At 45.6% G+C, this 25,457-nt stretch overlaps 1 protein-coding gene across 1 annotated transcript in view; it reads left to right on the forward strand.

Annotated features, from left to right (window-relative positions):
• The window catches only part of SCAPER (S-phase cyclin A associated protein in the ER), a 218,092-nt gene that overhangs the window by 150,989 nt on the left and 41,646 nt on the right, over positions 1-25,457 (forward strand). Inside the window, exons 25-26 of the mRNA XM_033099943.1 lie at positions 10,920-11,043; positions 18,971-19,203. Of these exons, the coding sequence (XP_032955834.1) occupies positions 10,920-11,043; positions 18,971-19,203 (357 nt within the window). The remainder of the gene's footprint in view (positions 1-10,919; positions 11,044-18,970; positions 19,204-25,457) is intronic.

Genomic DNA, 25,457 nt, shown 5'->3' on the forward strand with positions numbered 1-25,457 from the left:
AGGGAAGCCTTTCCTTGGACTGTCTGTCTTAAATTGCTCCTCTGAGCTGAGGCTCTGCCTTGCTTGTCATCTCCTTTACACTAAGGCCTTCTCCAGGGAGTTATTTCATCAAGCCAGCTGTTGGGTCAGAGGTCAGGTTATTGCCTTATTGAAACCTCAAATCCATATAGAAATTCTGTGCATTGACGTCTGAGTTCATGTAAATATAGATCACTCTCACTTTTTCAGATGGGTGCATCCCAGCGAGGATGGTTCCAAAGCTCGTTTCTATTAAGTGAATGCAATTTTCTTATTAATTTCCTTTCTAAAATCAGCAGTGGATTTCCATGGGGAGAGTGTCAGTTCATTACACAATTGATGTGGAGCTTGCTGCCACGTCCCCTGGTGTCCCAGACATTGTGACATAGCAGCCCTCCCTAAAATACTCTGCAGCACTTTTAGATTTGTGAAATATGTAGCACTTCCCTAACTTTGTAACCTTTCTTCGCCTGTCACCTTTTGTGACTTGGATTCTTGAGACACACCTACCGTGTTTCCCCGAAAATAAGACCTAGCCGAACAATCAGCGTCTTTTGGAGCAAAAATTAATACAAGACCCAGTTATTATATTACCCGCTATTATATTACATTATATTATATTATAAGACCCGGTATTATATTATACTCGGTATTATATTATATTATACCTGGTCTTTATTATAGTAAAATAAGACTGGGTCTCATATTAATTTTTGCTCCAAGAGACGCATTAGAGCTGATTGTCCGGCTAGGTCTTATTTTCGGGGAAACATGGTACATAGGATGAAGATTAGAGTGTTATATTTTACAAGTACGTACCACAGCCTAACGTATAATGTATTATAGGTTAACATTTAGTTTTGTAAACCTATTCACTGTACCATTTGGTTAGTTCTAGAACTCAATCCAGAAGTATCTGTATTTTTTTTTCATTTTTCTTTTTTCAATTTTATTAAATTGTTTGGGATAACACTGGTTAAAAATATATATATATAGGTTTCAAGTACATTTCTGTAATACATCATTTGCGTATCGCATTGTGTGCTCACCACCTAGAGTCAGTTTTCCTTCCATCACCTTATATTTAACCCCCTTTACCCTCTTCTTCTCCATCCTTCCCCCTTTCCCTCTGGTCACCACCATCCTGCTGTGTCTATGAGTGTTTGTCTTGTTTGTTCGTTTGTTGCTTTCTGTTTTCTTTAGGAGTGAAATCCTATGGTTCTTGGCTTTTCCCACCTGAGTTATTTCACTTAGCATGATACTCTCAAGAAATAGCTGTATTTAGAATTAGAAAAAAAGGAATATAACACATTAATGGATTTATCTCAGCTGGGATTTACGAGGGGAGTCAGAGGTTTAGAGTTCAAATACCAACTGCCAGAATTTGATGAGACCTGTTGCTGAAAACTTTGCAGAACTGTGTTAATTTTCATCTGGAAATGGGGAAATGATTCCTATCTCAAAGGGTTGTTGTGAAGATAAAGAACCCAGATGTGTGAAGGGTGCTGTGAGTTGTCATGCTGTGGCATTTGGGGCAGGATTGTCCTGACACTGCAAGGTATGTAACATCTTTTGACCCACTGAACACCCATGAAATCTCTGACCCCTGTCATCTTGACAGCCAAATATGTCATTACATATTTCCACATGTCCCCTAGCAGGCTGGTACAGTCCTTACTGAGAACTATGTACTGGACGGTAGAGGTGTGGAAATGATAACACATCATCCATGCCCTCAGGGGGCTCACTTAGGAGGTGAGCTAATCAGGGAAAAAAGTAATTCAGTACACTGTGCCAAGTCAAATTCCAGAAGTATGCACCAAGCAGAGATGGAGTGATTAGCCACCAGAGGAGGACACGGAGTCCTTCCTGGAGGATGTCACATCTGAACTGGGTTGTAAAGAACAGTAAGTCCTCTCGTAACATGGTCAGTAGGGTCTTTAGCTTTCAGCCAAACGACATAAAAGGAAACCAGTTTTCCCACTGGTTAATGAATATAAACAAGAGTTCCTACCACTTCTCATCAATGTCACAATGAAACGATGATATGCAAGGACCTGCTGAATAGACTCATTTTGCCAGATTAGCAAACCCACCTTCCTGGGCAGCGAGTGCAGTGTGTCAGACCATGGAGGCCAGAGGTAGTAGGAGATGCCTGGGCACCTGCAAGCAGTTGGTACTGTTAGAACACACGTGTTCTGATAACAAGCAGCAGTATTAGAGCACTGTCAGAACAGGACCAAAAACATGTCGGTATGAGTGGATTGGGAAACCTGACTACTTCAGGGGAAAGGAAGAGGTGCTTATTCCTTCCTCACATTTTGGGGAGAAGAATTCCCATCCGTGTCATTCACACATCTTTCTCTAATTGCTCCCGCTATTCTAACGTATACCCTGTTGCTCACTGTGTTTTAACCAAGCACAAAGAGTAATTGCGTCACCGAACACACTGTTACTGCTGTGTACTTAGACTTTGTTTAGAATTGTGGGTGGAGGAGAGTGGGAGAGAAAGCCTTTGCAAAGGAGTGGTTCTGAACCCCTGCAGATTGTGTGGCATGATCAGAGACACAAGAGTAGCACAACTGGTTTATAAATCCATTACACTTATTTAACAGTCTTTGGCATGTCCTCACCAATTGGTCACATTATATAAATGAAGAAACTAAGATTCAAATGACTGATCATCAGTCATCAGATTGGCAGCTGGGACCGAGCGTCCTCTGCTGGATTTCTCCCTTCTCGGGCTTATTCCTGTGTGGTACCGTCAGAGAGGTCCTGCCAGGCAAGCATTTGTTAAATGTCTTCTGTGCCCAAGTGCGTGTGATTTTGTTTCCAGAGAGCTTACATAGGATTGGAAAGATAAGACTAGTCAGTAAGTTATTCTACACGACACACCGAACATGTAACTCGTTGAAGGTCTAAGCAGCAAGTGCTATTTCCTGCCAAGTTTGAGTCCGTGGTGGATCTCGTACAAAGCCGGTATTTACAGGTTAGTGATGGCTGTACTTTTGTTTCTGATGAGAGCATTTAACTTTGACTATTGTAATAAAAATGAAATACCTTTTCATTAATATCATATAAAAATTACTGTCATCGTTCCTATAACTTGCTGGGGTTTTATTGCTGTTGTTGTTATTTTGCTTGTTTCATTTTTTTCCTTTGGTGGAGGAGGTGTTGTTTGGTTGATTGGTTCGGGGTTTTTCGTTTAGTTTTTTTTGTATTGGTTTATTGGTGTGATTGTAGAATCATTTGTGGAATCATTTCTCCTCCGGAACAGGCTAAGGGCCAAAGAGGGATAAGAGGAACTGATATAACAGAAATTGGGAATGATGAACCCAAACGACTGGTAACTACTTGTACACATGAGACAGTGTTCAGGGAGGATCTAGCAGTGAAGTGTGAAAAACCACAGCGTTTCCGTGTTATCTTAAACACCCTTTCCGGAACCTAAACCAGGCATACGGAGGACATGTGTCACAGAGTTTACTTCCCATCAGTAACAGATGTGGAATTACAGACTTGGGCACCATGTGCCACCTCATGTGTTCATTATGTCACAGCCCCCCCATGCCCTCACCCTCACCCCGTAAACGCTGGTAATACGGCATTTGCCAGTGTGTGTGTGAAATCCATCATTAATAAACAATTCCTTATTTCTAGGCAGGATTATTTAATGTAATTCTAAATATCTACTTTTAGATCGAGATTTACTAAAAGCAAGTAACTTTCCCCTAGACAATAAAAGTGAAAAATCGGTTTTGCAAGCTAATTTGCCATAGTGATTGATAAATAGCCTTCTCCATTTGTCGTATTGCAGCATTTTGTTTATGTCTCAAAAGACTGCACAGAGATGGTTACAGTTGACAGCTGTTGTCCCGCTAATAAGATTAAAGTAAAGAAATTAGTAGTGTCGACTTTAATCTGCTGTCTAACACTGCAGACCACCTGGGGTCTTCTCCAGAGCCAACATGTTTAATTGTGAATTGACAGTTACATAACCAGATCCTACTTAAGACCGTTTCCAAAGACTTGCTAATCATAACTGTTGTGTCATCAGACAAAACAGAGCTTAACGCTAGAGCTTAAAAGTAGTGTTTTAATTTGATGCTCCCTACATTTAAAGATATATTATTAATACCATCATCTTTGAAACATAATACCATCACAGTGGGAGGTTAATTTTAGGAAATGCAGAAAAGTCTAATTAGTTTGGTGCTTAAAATATATATGGTTCTCCATGTAAAATTGGAATATGTCTCTGGAATAATTAAATTGCCTACTCTAATTGTACCAAATTCACCAATTAAATAAGAACAGTTGAAATAACACATCTAGTTGAAGATTTCTTCCTTCTTTCTCTGAGGTGTCCTTATAATGAGGAAAATTGTTTTATTTAAAAATTGATTTGGACAGTATTAAAATGCTGTATTTTAAAATATAGTGTGCGTTAGTCACTTGTGATTGTTACATTGAGTTTTGATGCAAACGGAAGTGTAGGATGCATGTCATTTACATCCCTGTGGTGAAGCTCGGTGCCAATAACATCTGAGCTGTTCCAGAAATTGGCTTCCCCACAGCCCTGCCCACCTGTGTCCTTGGTCATAGGACCGAGTGGGAGGCAGGGGAGGCCGTGGGGTGCACACTAGTCCTCCCAGTGCCAGTGGGGGTAATTTTCCTCTTTATCCACAGCCCACATGGAGCCAGACGTCTCATTGTCCACTGCAAAAAAAACTCCCAAATTCTGTCACAAGTCCACCTTCTCTGTGGTCACAAAAATGTCAAAACTGAGTAATCAATCCCTTGTTACAATTTTAAACTCTGAATACTAACAAGGGAGAATGAATGTTAACTGTGTATAAATTGTACTTTAGCTTTAAAAATTATACACTGAAAGAGCAAAAAGAATACATGATTTATAAGGGAAAGAAGATTAATTTATCATGAGACTTTTCAATAGCAATGCTTTATTTCAGCATAAAATGGAGTAACACTTTTAATATACTCTGGAAAGTAAGATACGTGCCAGAGACTTTAATTCAGCAAAAGTGCCCTTCCCTTGTAAAAGGCACAGACACACTGGTACGAATGTGCCAGAACTCGGGCACCATGGTTCCCACCAGACCTTCCTAAGGAATCTAGTAGAGAACACACTTCAGATAAGCGAATGACTATAGATCCATTGACATGTGGCCTGGCAATGAGCCCTGAAAATGGAATTGTAGCACTGAAACTAAAGCAGATTAAGAGAGAGCCTCTAGGATGAAATGACTATATGTTAAGACAACGTAGCTAGACCTTACTGCAGATGAGGCGTGGTATGGCATATGAGAAGTGTTTTGAACAGTTTTTAGTAATAACAATTAATTAGTGGTGACACTATCAGTTTTGTTATTCAGAAACGGTTGTTATAATGTAGCCTAAAGCAAATGAATAATTTTCACAATTCGGAATCTGTCATTCCTGGTGTCCTTGAGGATGGGGATTCTCGGTGTCCAAGAAAGGAGAGAGCTGTCACATAGAAGAGTTTAAAGAATAAGAAGTCCCTGACTCCTGAATTTGAACCTGAGATAACCAGTATGAATTCACAGGCTATCTTTAAGTAGGGGGCGGAGTTCCTACCTCTCTTTATTCTAATGGGTGTGTAAAGAGTACAGTAGTGGGAATCTGGTTAATCAGTGTGTTAGCACCGGAGCCGGGTGCTCCAGGAGTGTCCCTTATGTGGGTGTGTGTGCTCTCCTGTTATAGTTGAACCTTGGTTGCTATTGGCATGTCAGTGGATAGGATTAACCCTCAGGCTGACTGGCTGTGAGGTTTGGCCACGTCCACAGCTTACAGTCTGCTGTGTGGGGCACTTACCCCACTGAGGGGGATTTGCCCCAGTGTATTCTGGTACCTGTTGAGACAACCCTTTGGGTGTGCCACTTGTGGGGCTAATTGGGCGGTATCCTGCTGTGGTCAAAAGCCAACCTCCAAGTATGTTGGTTCTGGGGCCTCTTGAGAGGGGCTCCAGTGCAGGCTCAGGTCAGCCACTGCCTGTGACCAGCTGGGGGCTACCTGGTAGGAGTTCCAAAGCAATCTGCAGTTGTTTGCAGCGTGTGTTAAATCTGGAGGCACATGGGAGAGGCCACACTGCCCATCGAGGGTGACAGCTATCAGCAACAGGCCTGGGGTAGCTCTGCGAAAAGCCAGGACACCCCGAATCTTGATGCCACTTGTCAGCTCCCTTAAGGTTCAGCCCCTGATGAAGCCTTGTGCGGTACATGAGTTCGGTGAGGCAGGGTCTCAGGGAGTCACTTTAGTCAGAAGAATTGTGGTCACCAGATTAATGTGTATTCTGGTTTGGTACCAGTGCTGAGCCTGGGACTACTCAACAAAAGTCTCAGAGCACACCGAGGCCAGTCGCCGCACACTTGGGGCCCACAGACCCAGAGAGTTCTCCTAGGAAGAGTGCAATGTGGGTGAGGTTGGCTGCTCCCTGAGAAAGTACCTCAAGCTTTGGGGGAGTTGGGTGGGTTGGGGTCTCAGTGAGTCAGCAGTGCGGAGCTGCAGAGCTCATCCAGCCAATCAGATTCAGATTTGGCCGGAAGCGTAGGGGGCGGGATCAATGCAGGAAAGATGGCTTCCGCCTGCTGGCCACTGGGGAGGAGGGTCTCTTCACAGGGAAATGCCGAGTCTCCTCCAGCTCTCCCTACGAAGCCACATACCTCAGTCTGCACCCTACCCCACCCCGTATGTCTCCGATAACCCCTCGAGTCACCGTCCATCCGCTGGAGCCCAAGGTGAGTGCCTGGGACCAAGTGACTCTGTGCACGGGCCGTTTAAGAGAATGTCTAGGTTTCCCGCCACCTCTGTCCCAGTCAGATGGTTAGAATCGCCTCTGTTTTTCACAGCCAGGTGTTTTGGGGGCTCCTCTTCCCAGCACCAGTACTCTGGGCTGGGGAGGCCGGTGTGGGGGGCTGGGGTCTCAAACATCGCTCCTCTGGGGGAATCCTCTTTGGCCGGGATATTCCTCCTGTTTCTCAGCCACCACATGCAGGTGGGACTGGTTGGCGTTTCCACTCCTCCTCCTAGCCTCCACATGACTCCTCCTTTGTATCCTTCATTGTAAACCTTCTGTTCAGCCAGACTTCAGATGGTTCTCCAGGTTCACTGTTCTATAATTTAGTTGTAATTTTAATATGTTCACGGAAGAAAGCAGTGTTTATCTACTCCGCCATCTTGGATCTCCCCAGCAAAGATTTTTTTTTTTAATGAGATTATGCAGTGTTGGTAAAAGCACAGAGAAACTCTTCTTCTGGGAATATAAATTAGTTCAAATATTTTTTTTCTGAAGGGTAGTTTGCATTGGGCGATGTCTGTCAAAAATCTGAACAGTGTTCGTGTCCTTTGCCCCAGATCATGCTCCCTAGAGATTTCTCCTAAGGAGGAAGGGGAACTATAGTGAACATGGGTTGTTGTGCTGTGGAGCTGCCGAGCATGTGAGGGGCCCTCCTGCTACAGTCTGCGGATACTAGGTGCTGGCTCCCTGTCTGCCTGGTGCCTGGGCACAGGCTTATGACCTGGCTTCACGGCCTCTCCCACCCAGTCCAGGCTTCTGTCCTGGAGCTGAGGAAGTAACGGGGCAGGGACATCCCAAACTCTGTTCCTTTGACAGCTGGCGGCAGCGACACCTGGTGTCCAAAGTCACAGGCGCGGTCAAGCTGTGACGTGTGCTGTCCAGTGCATTTTTCACCAGATCAGCTTGGGGCTGTGGGGTTTGAGTGTTGGTCCTGGCAGTGTAACTTGTGTGCCTGTGTTTTCTAAATCTGATGATATACCCAGTAGCCTGTCAGTTAATTCCCTTTCCATCTAAATCAACCAGAACTTTCTTCCTGTGGTTTGGAACTAAGAACGCTGTTAAAACAGCGTTATTTATAACATTGAAAATTGGACACAACAATAGTAAGGGGATTGGTTAAAGTAAAATTTTATATCCATAGGGTGACGCCATTCAGCCTTTTAAAATCATGCCATATATATCAGTTTAAGTATTTTTATCAGGAAAAGAATATGGAATAAGACACTGGAGGCTTACAAAATTGTTGGAAGCGGTTGTAGACCTCTGGATGGCTCCACAACAAAACCACACATGTCCGCAGGGGGTGCTTGTCTTGAGGACTACACAAGCTAGGAAGGAAGGTAGGAAGCTACTACCACACAGAACTGTCTCTCATACCCAGGAATCCAGAGAACGGGTGTGTGATGCCACAGGTCAGAGGTTAAGAAACACATCAAGTAGCACATGTTACCCCATGGTTCCTAATACCCGGCACCCGGAAGTAGGAGCTGCCGTGCAGCTGCCGGAAAGCATCCATTTCCAAAGTAGCCCAGAGCCACAGGGAGGTGACTGGGACTCCCTTCAACCTCCCAACCCTGTATGGCCCTGCACAAGCAGCTCTTACACATACAGACGGTCTCTGGAAGGCTACGTACACTCGTGACCGTGGTGATCTGGAAGGTGAGGAACTGAGTGACTAAGGGACAGAAGGAACAGGGAGGTGCTTTTCACCTCGTACCCCTTTTGGTGTGGGTTGTTCTCTGGTCCTCATTCCTATTCTGAAAGCTACCGAGTTACATTTCAGTTGTAGCAAAGCTCAGTCCATGTTACTGTACTCCAGGGGTTTGTACTCCAGGGAAGGCTTCAGGGAGCCCTTCCAGGCTCTGTGGGAGAAGCGGGCAGAGTGGGGCCCTGGCTTTCCCACTTCTGCCTCAGTCAGAGCAACTCTGATTTCACCTGTTCCATGCTTTATGCTTCTGAGTAAGAAAGCATTGTGCTGCTTTGCAAAACGATTGAAGAGCATTGTTAACAGAAGAATACTAAATGTCATGGAGAAATATTCATTATGGGTTTGTTAAGTAAACATTCTTACAGAGTACAAAAAAAGACTGAAAGTACAAATACCAGATTCTCTCTAGATAGAGTTTTACTCTTTCTTTGTACTTCTCTGTCCTAAAATGACTACAGTTATTTTGAAAATTATTTCTATAATTATAAATATGTTATTTTTAAATTAAATAGAAAAGCACTCTTTTGCAAAACCTACGTATGTTATCTAATAAATGAAACGGTACTGATTGGAACTTGTGACGGGTTCGCGAGGTAGGTCCTCCACGTGTGATCAGGTGTGGGCCAAGGTCTTCCTGTATGGTGCTCAGGGACTGAGAGGAGACAGTCAGCTGAGCCTCCTCGTGGCTCCCCTCACCTTGGAGCCTTTTCGTGGTTCATGCCAGTGTGCCATGAAGGGCTCAGAAAAACTCTGTGCCTTATTGTCCTGGAAATACTAGCTCTTGTAGGCAGCATGCCGTCATTTACTCAAAACATTTCATCTATGCCTTATTCAAAACACGAATAATAGCACTGACAATCCCAATCAAGACTGCGTTAAATTCAGAATTTTAACGCGCGCCGGGTACTATCCTGGGTACTTTGCATCTGTTGTCTCATTTAATTTTTATGACAACCACGTGAAGCTGAGGTGTTGTCACCCCAGTTTTGTAGGTGACAAAATGGATGCTATGATGTAAAATTAGTAACTTGCCAAAATCTCAAATGACGAGAGTAGATTCTAGTGGGTATATCTGACTCCAGTGAGTCTCCTCTTCACTAGTGTGTTTGTCCAGTTTTCAGGAAGCATCAGTTATGTGACAGGGTAGGGCTGTGTGCACACACAGGTGACAGCAGGTCCAACAGGGGCTCTTTTCACCGTCTGTCTCTCACTGGAGCATCAGCTCCATGAGGACAAAGCGTCTGTCTTGCCCGCCGAGCACCGTGTCTGCAAAGCCGTAGGTACTGGGTCGGCTGTTGAATGAATGAGCCCGCCCGCCCGTGTGGTTCTTAGACCTGTGCCTCTCCGCTCGGGCTGCCCATGACAACTGCCGAGGGCTTTGAAACCTGCGGGTTTCTCGGGAGCAGCCGAGGCCCCTCGCTGCTTTGAAAGCTCTAGGTGCTTCCAGCCCAGGCAGACTGTAGGCCCTGTCTGAGCAGTGCTTCTCCAATCTGCAGGCGCATCCGGATTACCTGCAGGGCTCATTGAAGCACGTGCTGCGGCCGCCCCCCCAAGTCCCCATCCTAGGTGTGGGGTGGAGACTGCGGGTTTGCATTTCTCAGCCGTCCCAGGTGGTCCTGATGCTGTGAGTGCATGCGTCACACCGTCAGAGTCTCTGTCCTAGGGGCCTGGCCTCAGGCAGCAGGTTTAATCGGGCCTCGTGTGCCGTGCAGGTTTGCGTCCCAGTCCTCAGAGCACCCAGGACGGGGCCCACTGTGTTTGTTCCACAGCTTTTTCAACAGTGGAATATACATTTTCTGAACCCCCAGGAGGAAAACGTTTCTTCCATCAATGTGACTGCAGCCCTTGTGCTCTGTCGGTCCTCCCCTGGTGTCCACGCAGCCTCCTGCTCACTGCAGGAGGAGGAGGGCGCTGCTCACTGCCCAGCACTCTGCAGGTCTCGTCGCCCAGGGAGAGCCTGGCTGCTCCGCACGGCCCTTCTCCCATCCTCAGCCGTACGTGCCATGGGCCAGGAGATCTGCAGCTCCCCGTATCATCCAAAGAGTTCTGACCCCAGTGTTCTGGGTGACATCTAGGCTTAGGTTGTGGACACACTGGGAACCATGTCTCCATTGCCCGCGGCTGCAACTGAGAAATGAACAAGGGGCAGGTATTGGTACTAACGAACACTGGGCTTTGGCTGCAATTACAAGCTTTCACCGCTAGCTGATGGGCCTTGCACCTAGTAATATTTGGCTTCTTTTCAGACTGACTTCCATCCCACGCCTGTCACTTCGTACTGTTCCTTTTGTGTATTTAAATTGCTTAGAGAAGACATGCACAGACTTTATAAATGGTGTTTCTCTCCTCTGTTAGGTCTGTGTGCAGTGCAATCAATGTTTACAACCTCACCTGCAACAACTGCTCAGAAAACTGCACTGATGTTCTCTTTAGTAACAAGATTACCTTCTTAATGGACCTCTTGCTACACTACTTGACGGTATGTGATACTATTGCTTTGAGTTAGAAGCAGTTAAGGCTTGAGAAATATTTCCTGTGGAGAAAACCAAAAGAATTCGGCTTATTTACTCTCCAGATGACCAAAAGTGCAAATGGTTGGGATAGTGCACTAGGGCCTGGCAGAGAAGCCTCCTAATTTGAAAATCTCATATTGGACTCGCCTAGGTTCCACCATTCAATGGAACATGTACTGTGATGTTTGTCAGACCCCCACTTTGACCCAGTTAGACTGGGCTTTTGAAGCAGGTGGGCTCACAGCCCAAGCTGCAGGTCCGGGAGGAGCACCTGGGGGTGGCGGGGTGGGGGGCGGAGCAGGAGAGCTGGGAAGCCTCTGAACCTGTCTTGCCAGCACAGTTTACAAAGGGATTTGTGATGGCTGCTGACTTTCTCTTTTTCAAAGCAGGGAACTCCCCTGTCTGTTGTCCTTTGAAACGGGAGCAAGCAACCAGTGGTAGCCTTAGGTGTTACTTCAGTTCCAGATGTGCACTAGCTAAGCTTGGTTAATTTCCAAAGCTTTAGGACTGTCACCTGCAGTCTCCAGACCCAGCCCTGGGGCCAGAGGTGTCCTGGGGAGGTTTCGGAGCCCCTGAGGTATTGGCACAAAATTGCCCTCAAGCTGTAAGTTCCCCACGCAAGAGATTTCCTCTTCAGGACCTATGTGCTTGTGTTCAGCACACACTTCCCACAGCCCTTCGTGCTCTCACGCCTGGTGCCGTGCCCTCTCCGACCCCATCTGCTCTATTCCTCACACCCCACACTCAGCCTTAGCTGAGACACAGTGGTCCCTTCCTCGTGAAACCTCCCCAACCTAACAACCCTCTCCAAGTCTACCTTAGGGATCCTCCGTGTGTGCTCCTAGGCCTTCCGTCTCTCTGGCATCGCTCATACTAAATTGTACGCATTGTTTCCTTGTCGGTCTCCCCTGCTGGCCGTAAAATCCACGAGGCCTTATCACTGTCTCCAAGACCCTAACCCAGGGCCTGATTCGTAGTAGATTCAGTACATAGTCTGTGAACATGTGTATGAATCAATGGATCCCCACGTGTCTCAAGCTGAAAATCAGACAGGGAATGATGAAGCCCTATCAGGCTGGTTCCTGGCAGTGAGAGACCTAGGACTGTCACACAACACAACCCAGAGTCATTGTTTGAGGGCAAATTACATGTGGTTTTTATCTGTGAGAGAAGGCACTGAAAGATGGTCAAGACATTTGAGCACAAAATTTTATCAGAAATAGTGGGAAATCTGGGACGAGGAGAAAATACTTAGCATTTATTGGATGGCCTTCTGTTCCAGCCATTTTAATATTTATATTGGCTCATTTAATTTTTAAAACATGGAGTCAGTGTTATTATCCCATTTTACTCCTGCGGAAACTTGAGTCCCAGAGGGGCTGGCTTGCCCAAGGCTACCACGCAGGTAGTAGATCACAGAGCCAGGAGTCAGTCAAGCTCAGGTCAGATGTCTTTGGAGAGGAAGGGGGGATTTTGTAAGAAGAGGTCCATGAAGTCAAACTGTAACTTGCTCCTGCTGTAGGTGAGGTGATGACCACGCAGTGTATTCCGATGAAGTTTGCTAAAGCAAACACCTTGCATCTGTTCAAGAGAAATTGTGGTTTGAGAATTCTGCCTTAGGAGTGACAGAGTCAGAAGAGCCCAAAACTGCCTAGCTGTTTTTTCCCATGCCGGCCTAGTAAAATACATGCCCACAGGTGGCAGTTACCAGCACTGCTGCCTTCCCTTCCCTCCCCAGACCACCCGCCCCCCCCAGAGGAAACATGTTCCAGACTCAGGTGAGCCAGGTGTGCAGTAGATCAGGGCAGTGTCCTGGGGAGAGGACCATGTGGCTCGCATACCTCCTCTTGCTGTGGACCCTTGGAAGAAGTTCAGACTCAGGTGTCGGCCTGTAAATGTATCTCAGAACTCTAGGTCTGCATTTCATATGTTGAGTGTCCCAAAAAGCAGGCTGTGAAGGAGTTGTTTTGCCTCTGGCACGTACCAGGGATGGGCAGCTAGACAAAAGATAGCAGTCCAGAGAGCCGCTCCGAGTCGGGGATGCTGCCCAGTGGACGCAGCTTCCCCTGCACGTTTCCGTGAATCAGACCACATTTGGAAGACTAGAAAGAACTTTTCAGTCTCAGAAGATAAGCCCCTTCTTCCTTCATGAGGCAGTTTTGAAATTACTTCCTAGATGAAATAAGCAAGAAAAAACTCAATCTCTCAGTGAAAGAATCAGTACTGAGTGAGGAAATTAAATAGGAAAAAAGAAAACCCTTTAGAAAACTGCGAGGAGGTAATAGAATTGAATGTGAGGAAGACTGTTGGAAATAGTAAGTGTGCTGAGGAAGGGAGCCTGCTCAGACCCGTGAGGGCCGGCCTTCTCCCCAGCCCGGCCCAGCCCAGCAGGAGGCATGGCCCCTGCAGGCCACCACCACCCGGTGTTTGGTGTTTCCATAACGGCTGCTTGGTCTGAGATGCTTGCCAGTTTGCATTCACTTTATGAATAACTGCCAAAGTGGTGTTTCTAAAATTAAGCAGAAAGCCCCAATGAAATAGTAAGTCAAACGTTGTCAGCTCTGGACAGAGAATACAAGATCGGTATGAAAATAAACCTGATTCACTTTACATTAAGCTGATTTCTTGGGGCTGATGTAGAAGTGACATTTGGTCCTCAAAGTGCATTTACAATTTCTGAATAATAAGGTTAGTCTGTGTCACCCAGAATTATCTCCACAACCCTTAGCTACAATATTTTTTGCCCTCTGGCCAAGAATAAAGCTCTTGTGGAATCCTTTTCCCTTTTTTTTTTTTTTTTAAATGGAAGAGACATCTGAAAGGCAGTGTCTGACCCGTGACCAATTTCCACCTCCCTCCACGGAGACCAAATTTCTCCAGGAGCCTTGGTAAAAGAGAAACCCAATGGAAGGAAGTCAGTGTGGATTGAAAGGAAGCACGTGACCCTTAGGGTCTGATCAACTCAGTCAGGGTCAAGCCCAGCTCTTCCGTTAAGTAACTACGAAACTGGGGCATGTCGCTTGTTCTCTCTGAGCTTTGCTTCAGAAATCTGTAGAAATGAACTGCAGTGACATAGGACAAGCTTCAGCACCTGGCACAGTGGGCAGACCTAACAGCCGTTCGTTTTCGCCCTTCTTTCTGTGCCGCCCCCGCCCAAAGAAGTGTGGCTTGTGACCTGGCTGTTGCTTGTAACCTTCAGATTGTCATTTTGAGCATAAGCAGTCACACCGATTTGTAGTGAATAATAACTTCAGAGGAAATACAGATGAGGGAGTCTAAGTTATGAAGACACATGTCTGTCACCTTAAAGTGCCTTTTGCGCTCTTACGTCTGTCTTTTCTTATCTGCCTCCAGAATTAGTGCCACAGTTGCTAGGGCCTGCCTCTAAAATGGTCACCACCTTTCTCTTTGATATTTTGTTCTGTCCTCCTATAAACCAGTAAGCCACGCTTGTCCCAGCTGTTTGTAAAACCAGTCTGTCGGCTCTGAATGACCCTTAGGGTCAGCATCGCATCCCTCTGACCCCTTGCCCATGTATGTGGTGTGTATTCAGATGCCAGAGGAGCAAGTGATTGGGCAAGGGATGGGAATTTGGGTATCTCAGAAGTCTTTTGGATTTCTTCTTGATCTCAACTCTATTTTTAAGAGATGCAATTACTAGGTAAAATACTTCTAGATAAGAGAAAGATTGCTACTTCTGCATGCATACTGGTTTATTTGGAATACTTAATGATGAAAATCAGTGCAAGATTTTGAAAAGAAAGGAGTAGAAAAATGTGTGATGAGTGAAGAACCCTGACGTAACCCAGAAGTGTTTGTCTCATATTCCTGTTGTAGTGTGTAAAAGAAAAAGAAAGTTGTGTCTTCAGGGGATTTATTGAGTTAATTTAAAAGTGTGGCTGGTTGCATATGTAAGTTACATTCTGTCTGTCTGAAGGCCCCGTAAATATTACAGTAAATTGATAAAGTCCTGAATCCTGAAGGACAAAGACAGTGGGAAGGAAATGGAAGCAAGCGTGTTTTAATCTGGAAAGCATGTGATTGAGACACAGTTGCCTAAAAGCTAAAACTTAAATTAGCAGGAGAAAGAGTGCCAGAAGATATTTTGTGTCACAAACCCCAGGAATTAGGACTACCAGGTATGTCAAAAAATGAGGACATAGGTGGAGCTGGAAGGGGGAGGGGATTGGCTGGAAGTCTAAATAAGAGGCAGATTGATGCATAGATTGATCACTAAGTGTATCGTTGTGGTCTTTATCCAACCACAAGCTGCATACAAACTGAGTGAGGGGCTTCAGTTTGGACGAGGAAGCAGAGACCCGCTTTTCCACCAGAGAAACCCAGCTGTCACTGTTCACACATCTCTTCTTCAGGAACAGGCAGTTTCATGAAAACGAAACCCGATATTCCTCAGGCCTAAAGAGTATATAACATGTCCTCTCTACTTTCTCATGTTCACAGGAGAAGTGGACTGAGTATATGATCTCTTGTATGGCCGTTCCTGGTGTCCCCATGTCCTGAGTAACTTGGTTCCGTCTCTGTCTTCTTCCAGACCTGGGCAAAGAGTCACTTGGGCAAAGAGTCACTGTCTCTCCAAGTAGTAGATGGGACTTAGGGCATCTAAGCAGTTTTTTCTCATTTCTGGGAGATATACTTTTTAAAGATTCCCTTTATCCCCTGCTTGTCTGTTTCCTTGGAGTTCCTTCTCTGTGGGGTAATCTGGGGCTTGTCCTCATGAAACAAAACCAAGTTGTTAGAAGAACAAAACATACAGGGAGCCAAGAAGGTTCCTGAAAATGAAAAATATGATTGAATGCAAAACTTGGTTTGATAGAAGGACTGGAAAATAAAGTTAAGGAAATGACCTAAGAAGTAAGGACAGAATACAAGGAGATGAAAAGCAGAAGAAAAGAATATAAGAGAATTAGAGGCTGAGTTTGGGACCAAAATCCAACAGAGAAAATGAATGGGAGGAAATTAGCAAAGAGGTAATGCGGAAAATTGACCCAGGAGTGAAGCACATTGAATTTCAGGATGAAATGACCACTGAGTCTTTGCACAAAAGCTGAAGGAAGAGCCACACCAAGATCCAGGCACTCGGGGATAACAATTCCCTAAACGTGTCCAGAGGGGACAAAAGCGAGGATACAGAGCACACGTGAGCGCTTAGGCTGGGCTTCTCAGCAACAGCTTGAACTCAGAAACCATGGAGCAGCCCTTCAAAACTGGAAGGAAAATTAGCCCTGATCAGGGTCCTACATCCAGTCCCGCTATCAGTCAAGCGTAGGGATGGAATAAAGGTATTTTCAGAGTTTTTCTTCCCATGCCCCTTTCTTAGGAGGTTGTTAGAATAGATCCTACAACAGAATGAGAGCACTACGTGGAAGAAAAGGAAGACGTGAATCCAGGAGATAAGGGGGTCTAACCTAGGGAGGGGTGGAAGGAATTCCTAGCTCCAGGCGAAGGGCGCCCTGGAATGAGAGCTGTGTGGTGGCCGACAGGGGCCAGTCAGACGGGAGCAGGAGGGTGCATCCAGGGAGAGTGTCTCCATTGGAGGAGAAGCAGCAGCAACAATCCCATGTGTGTTTGAACCTGAGGAAGCCCCACTGTAACCGGAAAAGCTGACAATGAATTAATGATCTAGAAATAGGAAATTCAACATATGAAAAAGTTAGCTGAGTGAGAACAGAAATTTGTGCCCGAAAGGAAGTATAGTCCTCATTTACCAAACAGCTTGGCTGGGAATAATGTTTGTAGTCCCAGTGAAGAGAGAGAATGATGCAGTCAGTACTGCTGAGCACCCGGGAGTCTGACTCTCCCCTCTTCTCAGGCACATAGTAGGGCTGCCCTGTGCTTGGGTTGGACTGACTGTGTGGTTCTGGCCAGTGAAGCGTGAGCAGGAGTGCTGCATGTCACTTCCAGGTGACACATTTCATGTTGGCACGCAACCTTCCTGAGATCTTTTTCCTCTGCCACTGTGCCCTGCAGTGCTCTGTGCTGTCCGGCACACCGGCCACAGTTCACATGAAAATGAAAACTTCAGTCCCTGAGTTACAGCACGTTCCAAGTGCTCAGAGGCCACGCATGGCTCGCAGAGAGACAGGGCAGCATCACCTGAAACGTTTCCGTCATCTTAGAAAGTTCTGTTGGGGGGTGTTGCTTTTTTGCTGGTGCTCCAGAGGAAGGACAGCGAGGATATAGAGCCCCAGCCAGCCTGGGATGGACATGTCATTTGAGGGAAAAGGGATGCTTTACTGGTGGCCGCCACCAAGGGTTTCGAGGCGTGTTTCAGTGCAGCGTGACCTGGCTCATCCCGCTGGACTGTGCAATCCTGGGCTCAGCCCCCACCCTGCACCACCGGTGTGTCGGGAGAGGCTGGGTCGTGCCGACCACAACCTGAAGAGGCCTGCGTGGCGGCTCTGTGCCACTAGAGCGTCTCACAGGGCACTGTCAGCAGCTGATTAGAGCACCCATGGCAGAGAGATGCTACTGTAAGGTGCGCTTGGTGGTGGCTCAGTGGTCAGGGGCAGCTCCCGGCCACGAGACCGGAGCAAGGCTGTTCTTTGAAGAGTGACTGTCATGGGACGTGTGTGGTAACAGCAGCAGCGAAGAATGGAGGGAGCATTTCTCATGTATGAGGAGCCGGGGTCACTTCTTTGTAGGACTGGTGCCGGTAGAGTGAGAATGAGACAGGGCCGCCTGCTCCCAAGTGAGCACATTGCCGAGTTAGGGGCTCCCGCGTGCTTTCCCGCTCTCGTTACCTGTTGGGAGCTTCATCGTAGCCGCAGCAGGGAGGCAGGTACACAAACCAGAGCTGGGAGTGTGAGAGGCGCCCTGAAGGCCTGGGGCCCGGCACTCGGAGTGGCAGCCCGCATCCTTTGTCCCCATCCTTAGCTTTCTGCCTCTGCCCCTTCCTTGGCAGTGTGGCCCTCGCAGGAGCCCTCCGCTCCCTGGGAAGAGTGAGCCTCGTAGCCAGTGGGCCTGGCTGAGGCGCAGAGCTGCGGCCTGGGAGAGCGTGTCCGGCCGTGGTACCTCTGGTCCCTGCCTCTGAGGCTGGCACTCACACACGTGCACAGAGGCTTTGCCTTTTTAAGACTGAAAATAGAGGAAATGAGATAGTATTTTAACTACGGTTGACTTCCTTAATCTAAAAGAGTGGTAGCCATAGTGGCACCTGGCACTTCTGGGGCTTCCCCGTGCAGCAGAACGCCCGTACGTTGGCTCAAAAGTACTGTGGGTACCTCCCTTCACAGTGATGCAGGCAGGTGAAGGGGCTTGTCTAACCTCATGCGGACGCCTCGGCCCGACTCATCACTACGCGTCACTTCCTGCAGGCTGTACTCGGAGAGCTGAATGGGACCCCATGGCTTAGGAAAAAGCTGGTTTTCCCTTTTGTAAGAAGAAATGCAGCTGTCCTCCCAATAGAGGAGTTTAGGTTTGCTGTTTTCAAATAAACTTTCACAGGAAACAGTGCTCTCAGTTTACCAATTGGTTTATTTTCTGAGTTCATGCAGATTTTTATTATAATTTATTCCATTGAGCAAATAATCTCTCTTGAGCACTTACCATATGCCTGGGCACGAGCTAAACATTTGATGTGTGTTAGCTCATTTAGTCCTCAGAAGAACCCTCTGATTTAGGGACTGTCGTTACCCCTGTCTTACAAATAAGAAAACTGACACTGGGAAGTAGTGACTGCCCGACACCACCAGCTGGTGAGGGCAAAGCTGAGATTTGAACTCCGCAGCCTGACTTCGCAACCAACAGTGAAACATTCAGACAGCCACCTCTAGGATTTCAAAATTACTTAGGATTCCAGAAATTTTCCACATCACCTCTGTCCACTTTCGGTGGTTTTACTGAAATATAATCACTCTATTTTTTTCCACCTAGGTTTATGTTCCAGATGAAAATAATGCTATTTTGGGAAGAAATGCAAATAAGCAAGTTTTTGAAGGCTTGACAACGGGACTTCTCAAAGTCAGTTCTGTGATTTTCAGCTGCCTGATTGCCAATCGACCACATGGAAACAGCCAGCCAGCTCTACCAAAAATATCAACACAGGAAATGAGAAACAAATCCTCCCAAGGTGATGCTTTTAACAGTCGCGTTCAGGACCTCATCAGGTAAAATTGCTAGATTTCTTAAGACTTTCTTGTTTGTTAAAAAATAATTACGTTCATTTAAATCTCAGCGCCCATGTCATGGCAGTGGTTCTCACAACATCATCCACACATTCCTGGTAGAGAATATGCCAGATTTGGTAGAGAGAAGGAAAATCTTATTAATGAAGAGGAATATAGTTCACACTCATCTGTTATCCCTGATATTTAGATATTTGATATTAGAATAGGTAGTGTCCAAGCTTTGATAACTTTCTTGCTATCAGCTCTTTCCAACTCAAAGAATTGCTGAGAATTCCCCTATCTAAGGTCATCTCTGGTTATAACTTTGGTTCAGACTTAAAACAGTAGTAATAGCTGCCATTCGTGGAGCACCTGTTATGTTTAAGGCATTGTACCAGAGGCTTTGCAGCCCAGGAAGTGTAGGATTTCTCATGCAGACTGTGTGGGGGAAGAAATTGTTCAAGAAGGTGAAGTGCTTGGCCCAAGGTTATGTAGGAAGTAAGTTCTAAAGTAGGTTGGAGAGTTGAGACTGGAACTCGGGTCTAGATGGACTCCCAACACCTGTATTCTTTCCACTACACAAAAGTGGCAGGTTTTGACACCTGTTCAAGGTCGATCCCACTTCCTTCCAAGGTCACCTTTTCTCCAGGGCACTTGACTCCCGCTTTGACATCTCCTCTTTTTCCTTTGTGAATCTGGAATCACATAGGACACTCACTTTCCATGGGGGCTCTGCTAGCCCGTTACTGTCCCACCTGTCAGTCACTCGGCCGTGATCTGCCCCGATCCCTGGCTCCCAGAACCCATGCAGCTTGTTGCTCTCTGAAGCCCCTCGTAGGTTCCTAGAAGGAGCATCTTCTGCGCTTCTTCTGACAGCTACTAACTCTCCTCTGGGTTCTGGTACTTTCTTTGGATCAGTTGTTTCATGCACTATCTTTCCAACCCTTGGTTACTGTGCTCACAGCCCCCTTCCATCCTCCTGCCCTTCCCTGCAGACTGGAGAGGACTTGGGCTCTGGCTCCACGACCTCTTGGTGTCCAGCACCTGGCTTTTACTGTCCCTGGCCTTTCTCTCAGTCGCTAGATCCCATTCAGTTTCCTCACATCTTTTTGGTCACTGCGGTACCTACCCTCTCTGCCAGTGAGTGCCGTTCTGTGCCAGCATTCTCCCCTGGGTCACGGTGTGATGCCACAGCCCTGTATTTTTGTCGCCGGACCCTTAGACACATGCCTTGGCTGTGATGTAGCAGGAGGCCCAGCCAGATGCTCTGGTGCAGTCCCAGTGGGCTTCCAGGAGGAAGTACATGATTTACGCGTATGTTATTCTAGTTACCAGATCCTTTGTGAAGGAGGAGGGTATTGGGGAAAATTACGGGCGCAACCTGACAAAACAAATTACTTTAAAAAGCGGATTGACAACTATAGCACGTCAGAGCAAACCCAGGCCAGTCCCTCTCTGATTTGAACCCGTTTTGCTGAGTGTTGTTTTCATATAGGTGATGCATTGTTAGTCCAATTGGGTCAGCTAATACCTCAAAGCCAAATGAAGCAGATGAACGTGTTTAATTAATGCCGTACTTTCTTTCCCACCTTCTCAGATATGAATTGACAAGCAGTCTCATTTCACTCCCTGCTACAACCTGGGCATTTCTGTCTGTTGGTATGTGTAGCGATGAAAAGTTGGCGGCAAAAGTTCCGGCACAATCTGTGGTGCTGTTCTCCAGCCTGTGCCCCCACGGTTGAGTGGAGCAGGGCACACCCCCCTGATGGACACATGTCACTTCCTTGTCCTGCTCTGAGGGTGGTAGCTTTCACAGGCTGCTTCTGCATCTGTGGAGTTGACCGTGTGATTTTTAGCCTTCCTTTGTTTCCGTGGCTTACCATGTGGGTTGATTGGCAGATGTGGAACCAGTCTTGCATCCCCGGAATTACTCCCACCTGACTGCGGTGGGTGATCCTTCTAATGTGTTACATTCGATTTGCTAGTGTTTTGTTGGGGATTTTGGATCTATGTTTGTCAGAGATACTGGCCTATAATTTTCTTTTTTTCTGTTATCCTTGGTCTGGTTTGGGTATCGGTCATGTTGGGCTTGTAACATGAATTAGGAAGCATTTCCTCCTCTTCAATTTTTTGGAATAGTTTGAGAAGGATAGGCATTAAATCTTTGAATGTACCGCACAATTTACCAGTGAGGCCACTTCTGTTTGTTTTTTTTTTTTGGCGGGGGAGAGTGGGTTTCATTCCTATTTCAATTTGCATACTACTGATCAGTTTGTTTAGGTGTCCTATTTCTTCATGATTCAATCAAGGAAGGTTGTTTGATTCTAAGAATTTGTCCATTTCTTCTAGGTTGTCCAGTTTGGTGGCGTACAGCCAAATATAGCATCCTGGTATGACCCTGTGTACTTCTGTGGTGTCCACTGTAACTTCTCCTTCATTTCTTCATTTACCTGAGTCTTCTCTCTTTTTTCCTTATTGAGTCTGGCTAAAGGTTTGTCCATTTTATTTACCTTTTGAAATAACTAGCTCTTCATTTTACTGATGTTTTTATTGTCTTTTTAGTCTCTCTTTCTGCCCTGATGTCTGCTATTTCTTTTCTTCTATTGTATCCTAGTTTCATTTGTTCATTTCTTCTTTTTCTTGTTCCTTAGGGTGTAATGTTGCATTGTTTTTTTCAAATTTTTCTGGTTGCTTGAGGTAGTCCTGTATTGCTCTGAACTTCACTCTTAAAATTGCTTTTGCTGCATCCCATCGATTTTGGTATGTTGTATTTTCATTTCCATTTGCCTCTATGTTTGTTTTTTTTTAATGTCTTCTTTCATTTCCTCATTGACCCAGTTTTGTTCAGTGGCATGTGGTGTAATTTCCACATATTTATGATTTTTCCATCTTTCTTTCTATAGTTGATTTCTGGTCTCATATTGCTGTGGTTGGAAAAGATGCTTGAATGATTCAGTCTTCTTTAATTTATTGAGACTTGTTTTGTGTCCCAACACATGGTCTGTCCTTGAGAGTGCTACACATGCACTTGAGAAGTATGTGTATTCTGTCACTTTGGGTTGGAAAGTTTTGTAAATAGCTATTAAGTCTGTCTAACCTAATGAGTCATTTAGGCCGATGTTTCCTTCTTGCCTTTCAGTCTGGGTGATCTATCTATTGGTGTAAGGGGGGCACTAAAGTCTCCCTCCTATTACTGTGGTAATATCAATTTCTCCCTTTAGGGCTGTTAATAATTATTTTATATATTTTAGTACTTCTAAGCTGGGAGCATATATATTAATGTTAAGTCTTCCTTAGGATTGTCTCCTTTGTAATGTCAGTCTTTGTCTCTTTTTACCTGTGTTGGCTTGAAGTCCACTTTGTCTGAGATAAGTATGACTACACCCGTCTTTCTCTGGATACCATTTGCTTGGAGTATCGTCTTCCACACCTTCACTTAGAGCCCGTGTTTGTCTTTGGAGCTGAGATGAGTCGCTTGAAGTCAGCATATAGTCAAGTCTTGTATTTTAACCCATCCAGGACTGTGCCTTTTGAGTGGTGAGTTAAGCCCATTTACATTTAGGGTGATTATTGATATATGAGGACTTAACTACAGCCATTTTGTCTTTTGTTTTCTGGTCGCTGTGCTTTTTATCCTTGTGTTTCTGATTCATATTTTAGTTTGGTGGTTTTTTATGATGATTTTCATAAAAATCATCCATTGCTTTTTTTTCTTGTATTTCTGATTCATATTTTACTTTGGTGGTTTTTTTATGATGATTTTCTTCATGGTCTCTTTTTTATTTTTTGAGTTTCTGTCCTAGATGTCTGCTTTGTGGTGACCATGAGGCTCTTATAAAATGCCTTATAAAGTAGTTCTTTTTCTTCCAATAGCATCTTCTCTTCATTTGCCTATACAAGTTTCATCCTTTTCTTCTTCCCCTTTTATGTTTTGTTGTCACAAATTAATCAGTTTTCATGTTGTGTGTTCATTACCAAATTGAAGTAGCTGTAGCTATTTGTAACAGCTTTTCCCTTTAACCTTTATGCTATAATTAACTGTTTAACACTCTGGTCTGTAACAGAGTTACAATTTTCTGATTCTGTCTGTCTATTCATCACTTGGTCAAACTTTCCTGTACTTTTGCCTTTTCCTTTCTGGCAGAAGGGCTCCTTCCAACATTTCTTACAAAGCAGGTGTTGTGGTAAATTCCCTTAGCTTTTCTTTGCCTGGGAGAGCCTTTGTTTCTCTTTCATATCTGAAGGATAACTTTGCTGGATAAATTATTCTTGCCTGGTGATTCCTATCTTTCAGTATTTGTCATTCCACTCTCTTCTGGCCTATAGAGTTTCTGCTGAGACAGCTGATGACAGCCCGGTGGGTTTTCTGTGTAAGTTACTATCTTTCTCCCCCTCCCCAACCCCATGGTTGCCTTGAGAATTATCGTTAACTTTTGACAGTTTCAATATAATGTGTCTTGTAAAAGGTTTTTTTGTGTTGAGATAATTAATTGTTCTATTAGCTTCTTGTATGTCCAGCTCCTTCCCCAGGTTTGGGAAGTTCTTATCTATTAATTCTTTAAATATGCTCTCTGGTCCCCTCTCTCTTTCTTTGGGATACCCGTTATCCTTAGGTTGGCCTTTCTAATGAAGGCAGATAGTTCTAGTTGAGTTCTTTTGGTTTTTTTTTATAATTTTAGTTATTGCTCTTATTCCACGGGAATCATTGCTAAATTTCTAACTTCTCCATGTGGTCTGCTCTATTTCCAGTGCTTTCTAATGCTTTGTTCATCTCATTTATTCTTAGGTCCCAAAATTCCTGGGTGTTTTTTTCCAATCTCTTTGGTAAATTTCTCTTTCTTTTTATTTTTTTCTGGAGCTCATTGAACTGTCTGTTAGAGTCTTCTTATAGCTTGTTGAGTTTCTCTATGCCTGCTGTATTCAGTTCTCAATCATTTAGATCACAGTCTTCTATGACCTTGAGTTTGGCATCTGGAAAAGTGTCATTTTCTTTCTGTGCTACTGTCTTATTTGGGTGTCCGTGCTGTTGGATGGCTTGTCCTCTGGGCACACTTGCAGTAATGAGCACCTTCCTTATTTCGGTGCCGTTTTGATCTTAGCAATTCCAGTGCAGGTTGATAATTAGGGGTCTTTCTTTGATCTTCCAGTAGATGGTGCTGTAGTGTAAGTTTTGGTTTTCTCTTACCTGTTCTACTTGCACCTCCGGAGTCACGGTGGGGGGCTCACTGTGGTTATGGGACCTGAGTGACGAGAGTGGTGGGTACTTGCGCTGTGTCTAGCTTGCTTGGGTCTCTGTGCCACCACCATGGCGGATGGAGGGAGATCTGGCTTTGCAAGTCCTCCACACTGCTGCCTGGTTCTCTGTGGCCACTGGCAACACTGTGCTGAGGCTGAGAAGCCAGATTCTCGGGCACCGATGCTGCTGCCACCCCTCTTACCCTCCCCCGGGCCCTGGTGTTGTGGCTGCTCCCCACTCCTCCATTGCTTCCTCGTTTACTGGGCTGCTGGCTCAGCTGCGACAGCCAGGGAATCAGGGCCGTGTGCACGTTCCTGTCCTTCCTCCCACCCCACCATCCCTGGCTCCCCTGCACGTTTCATACACCTGCCTGCAGATGTACCAGTTTGTGTGTGTCCCTCAGGCATCTGGGGTGTTGATTAGAGAAATCTTTGTTGGCTTACAGATGACCTACTAGTTGTAAATTTCAGGGGAGATACAAAGGGGCCGTCTTACTCCATCATAGTCTAATGTCCCATGTGTCTGTTTCTATGCTGGACCACACTGTTTTCATTACCATGGCTTTGTAATGTAGTTTGAAATCAGAAAGTGTGACACCACCAGCTTTGTCCTTCTTTATCAGGACTGCTTTAGCTATTTGGTATGTTGTAGTTCCATGTGATTGTTTTTTCTATTTCTGTACAAGAGGCCGTTGGAGTTTTCCATAAGCGATAGCACTGAATCTGTAGCTCTAAGGCTCCGTCTATACTCTGTGGACTCTTGTGTCTTCTCTCAGTGTCCTTGCCTCTGCTTGGCTTCATTCTGGAAGCCTGTGTTCTCCATGTACCAGGTCAGACGGCTGCCAGCAAGCCCCAGACCCACATCTCTGAGTTTAGACATCACCAGTGGGGAGAGATCCTTCCAGGGTCATCCGTGGAGTTTCCAGAGATGCTAAGCGGTCCTCCTTAGGTCGTGTACACGCCCTGGCACTTGTCATTATGGCCACAGCGATGCACACTTACTTTGTCCTGGAGCAGCC

Source organism: Rhinolophus ferrumequinum, chromosome 28 (assembly GCF_004115265.2).
Source record: "Rhinolophus ferrumequinum isolate MPI-CBG mRhiFer1 chromosome 28, mRhiFer1_v1.p, whole genome shotgun sequence".
NCBI lineage: Eukaryota > Metazoa > Chordata > Mammalia > Chiroptera > Rhinolophidae > Rhinolophus > Rhinolophus ferrumequinum.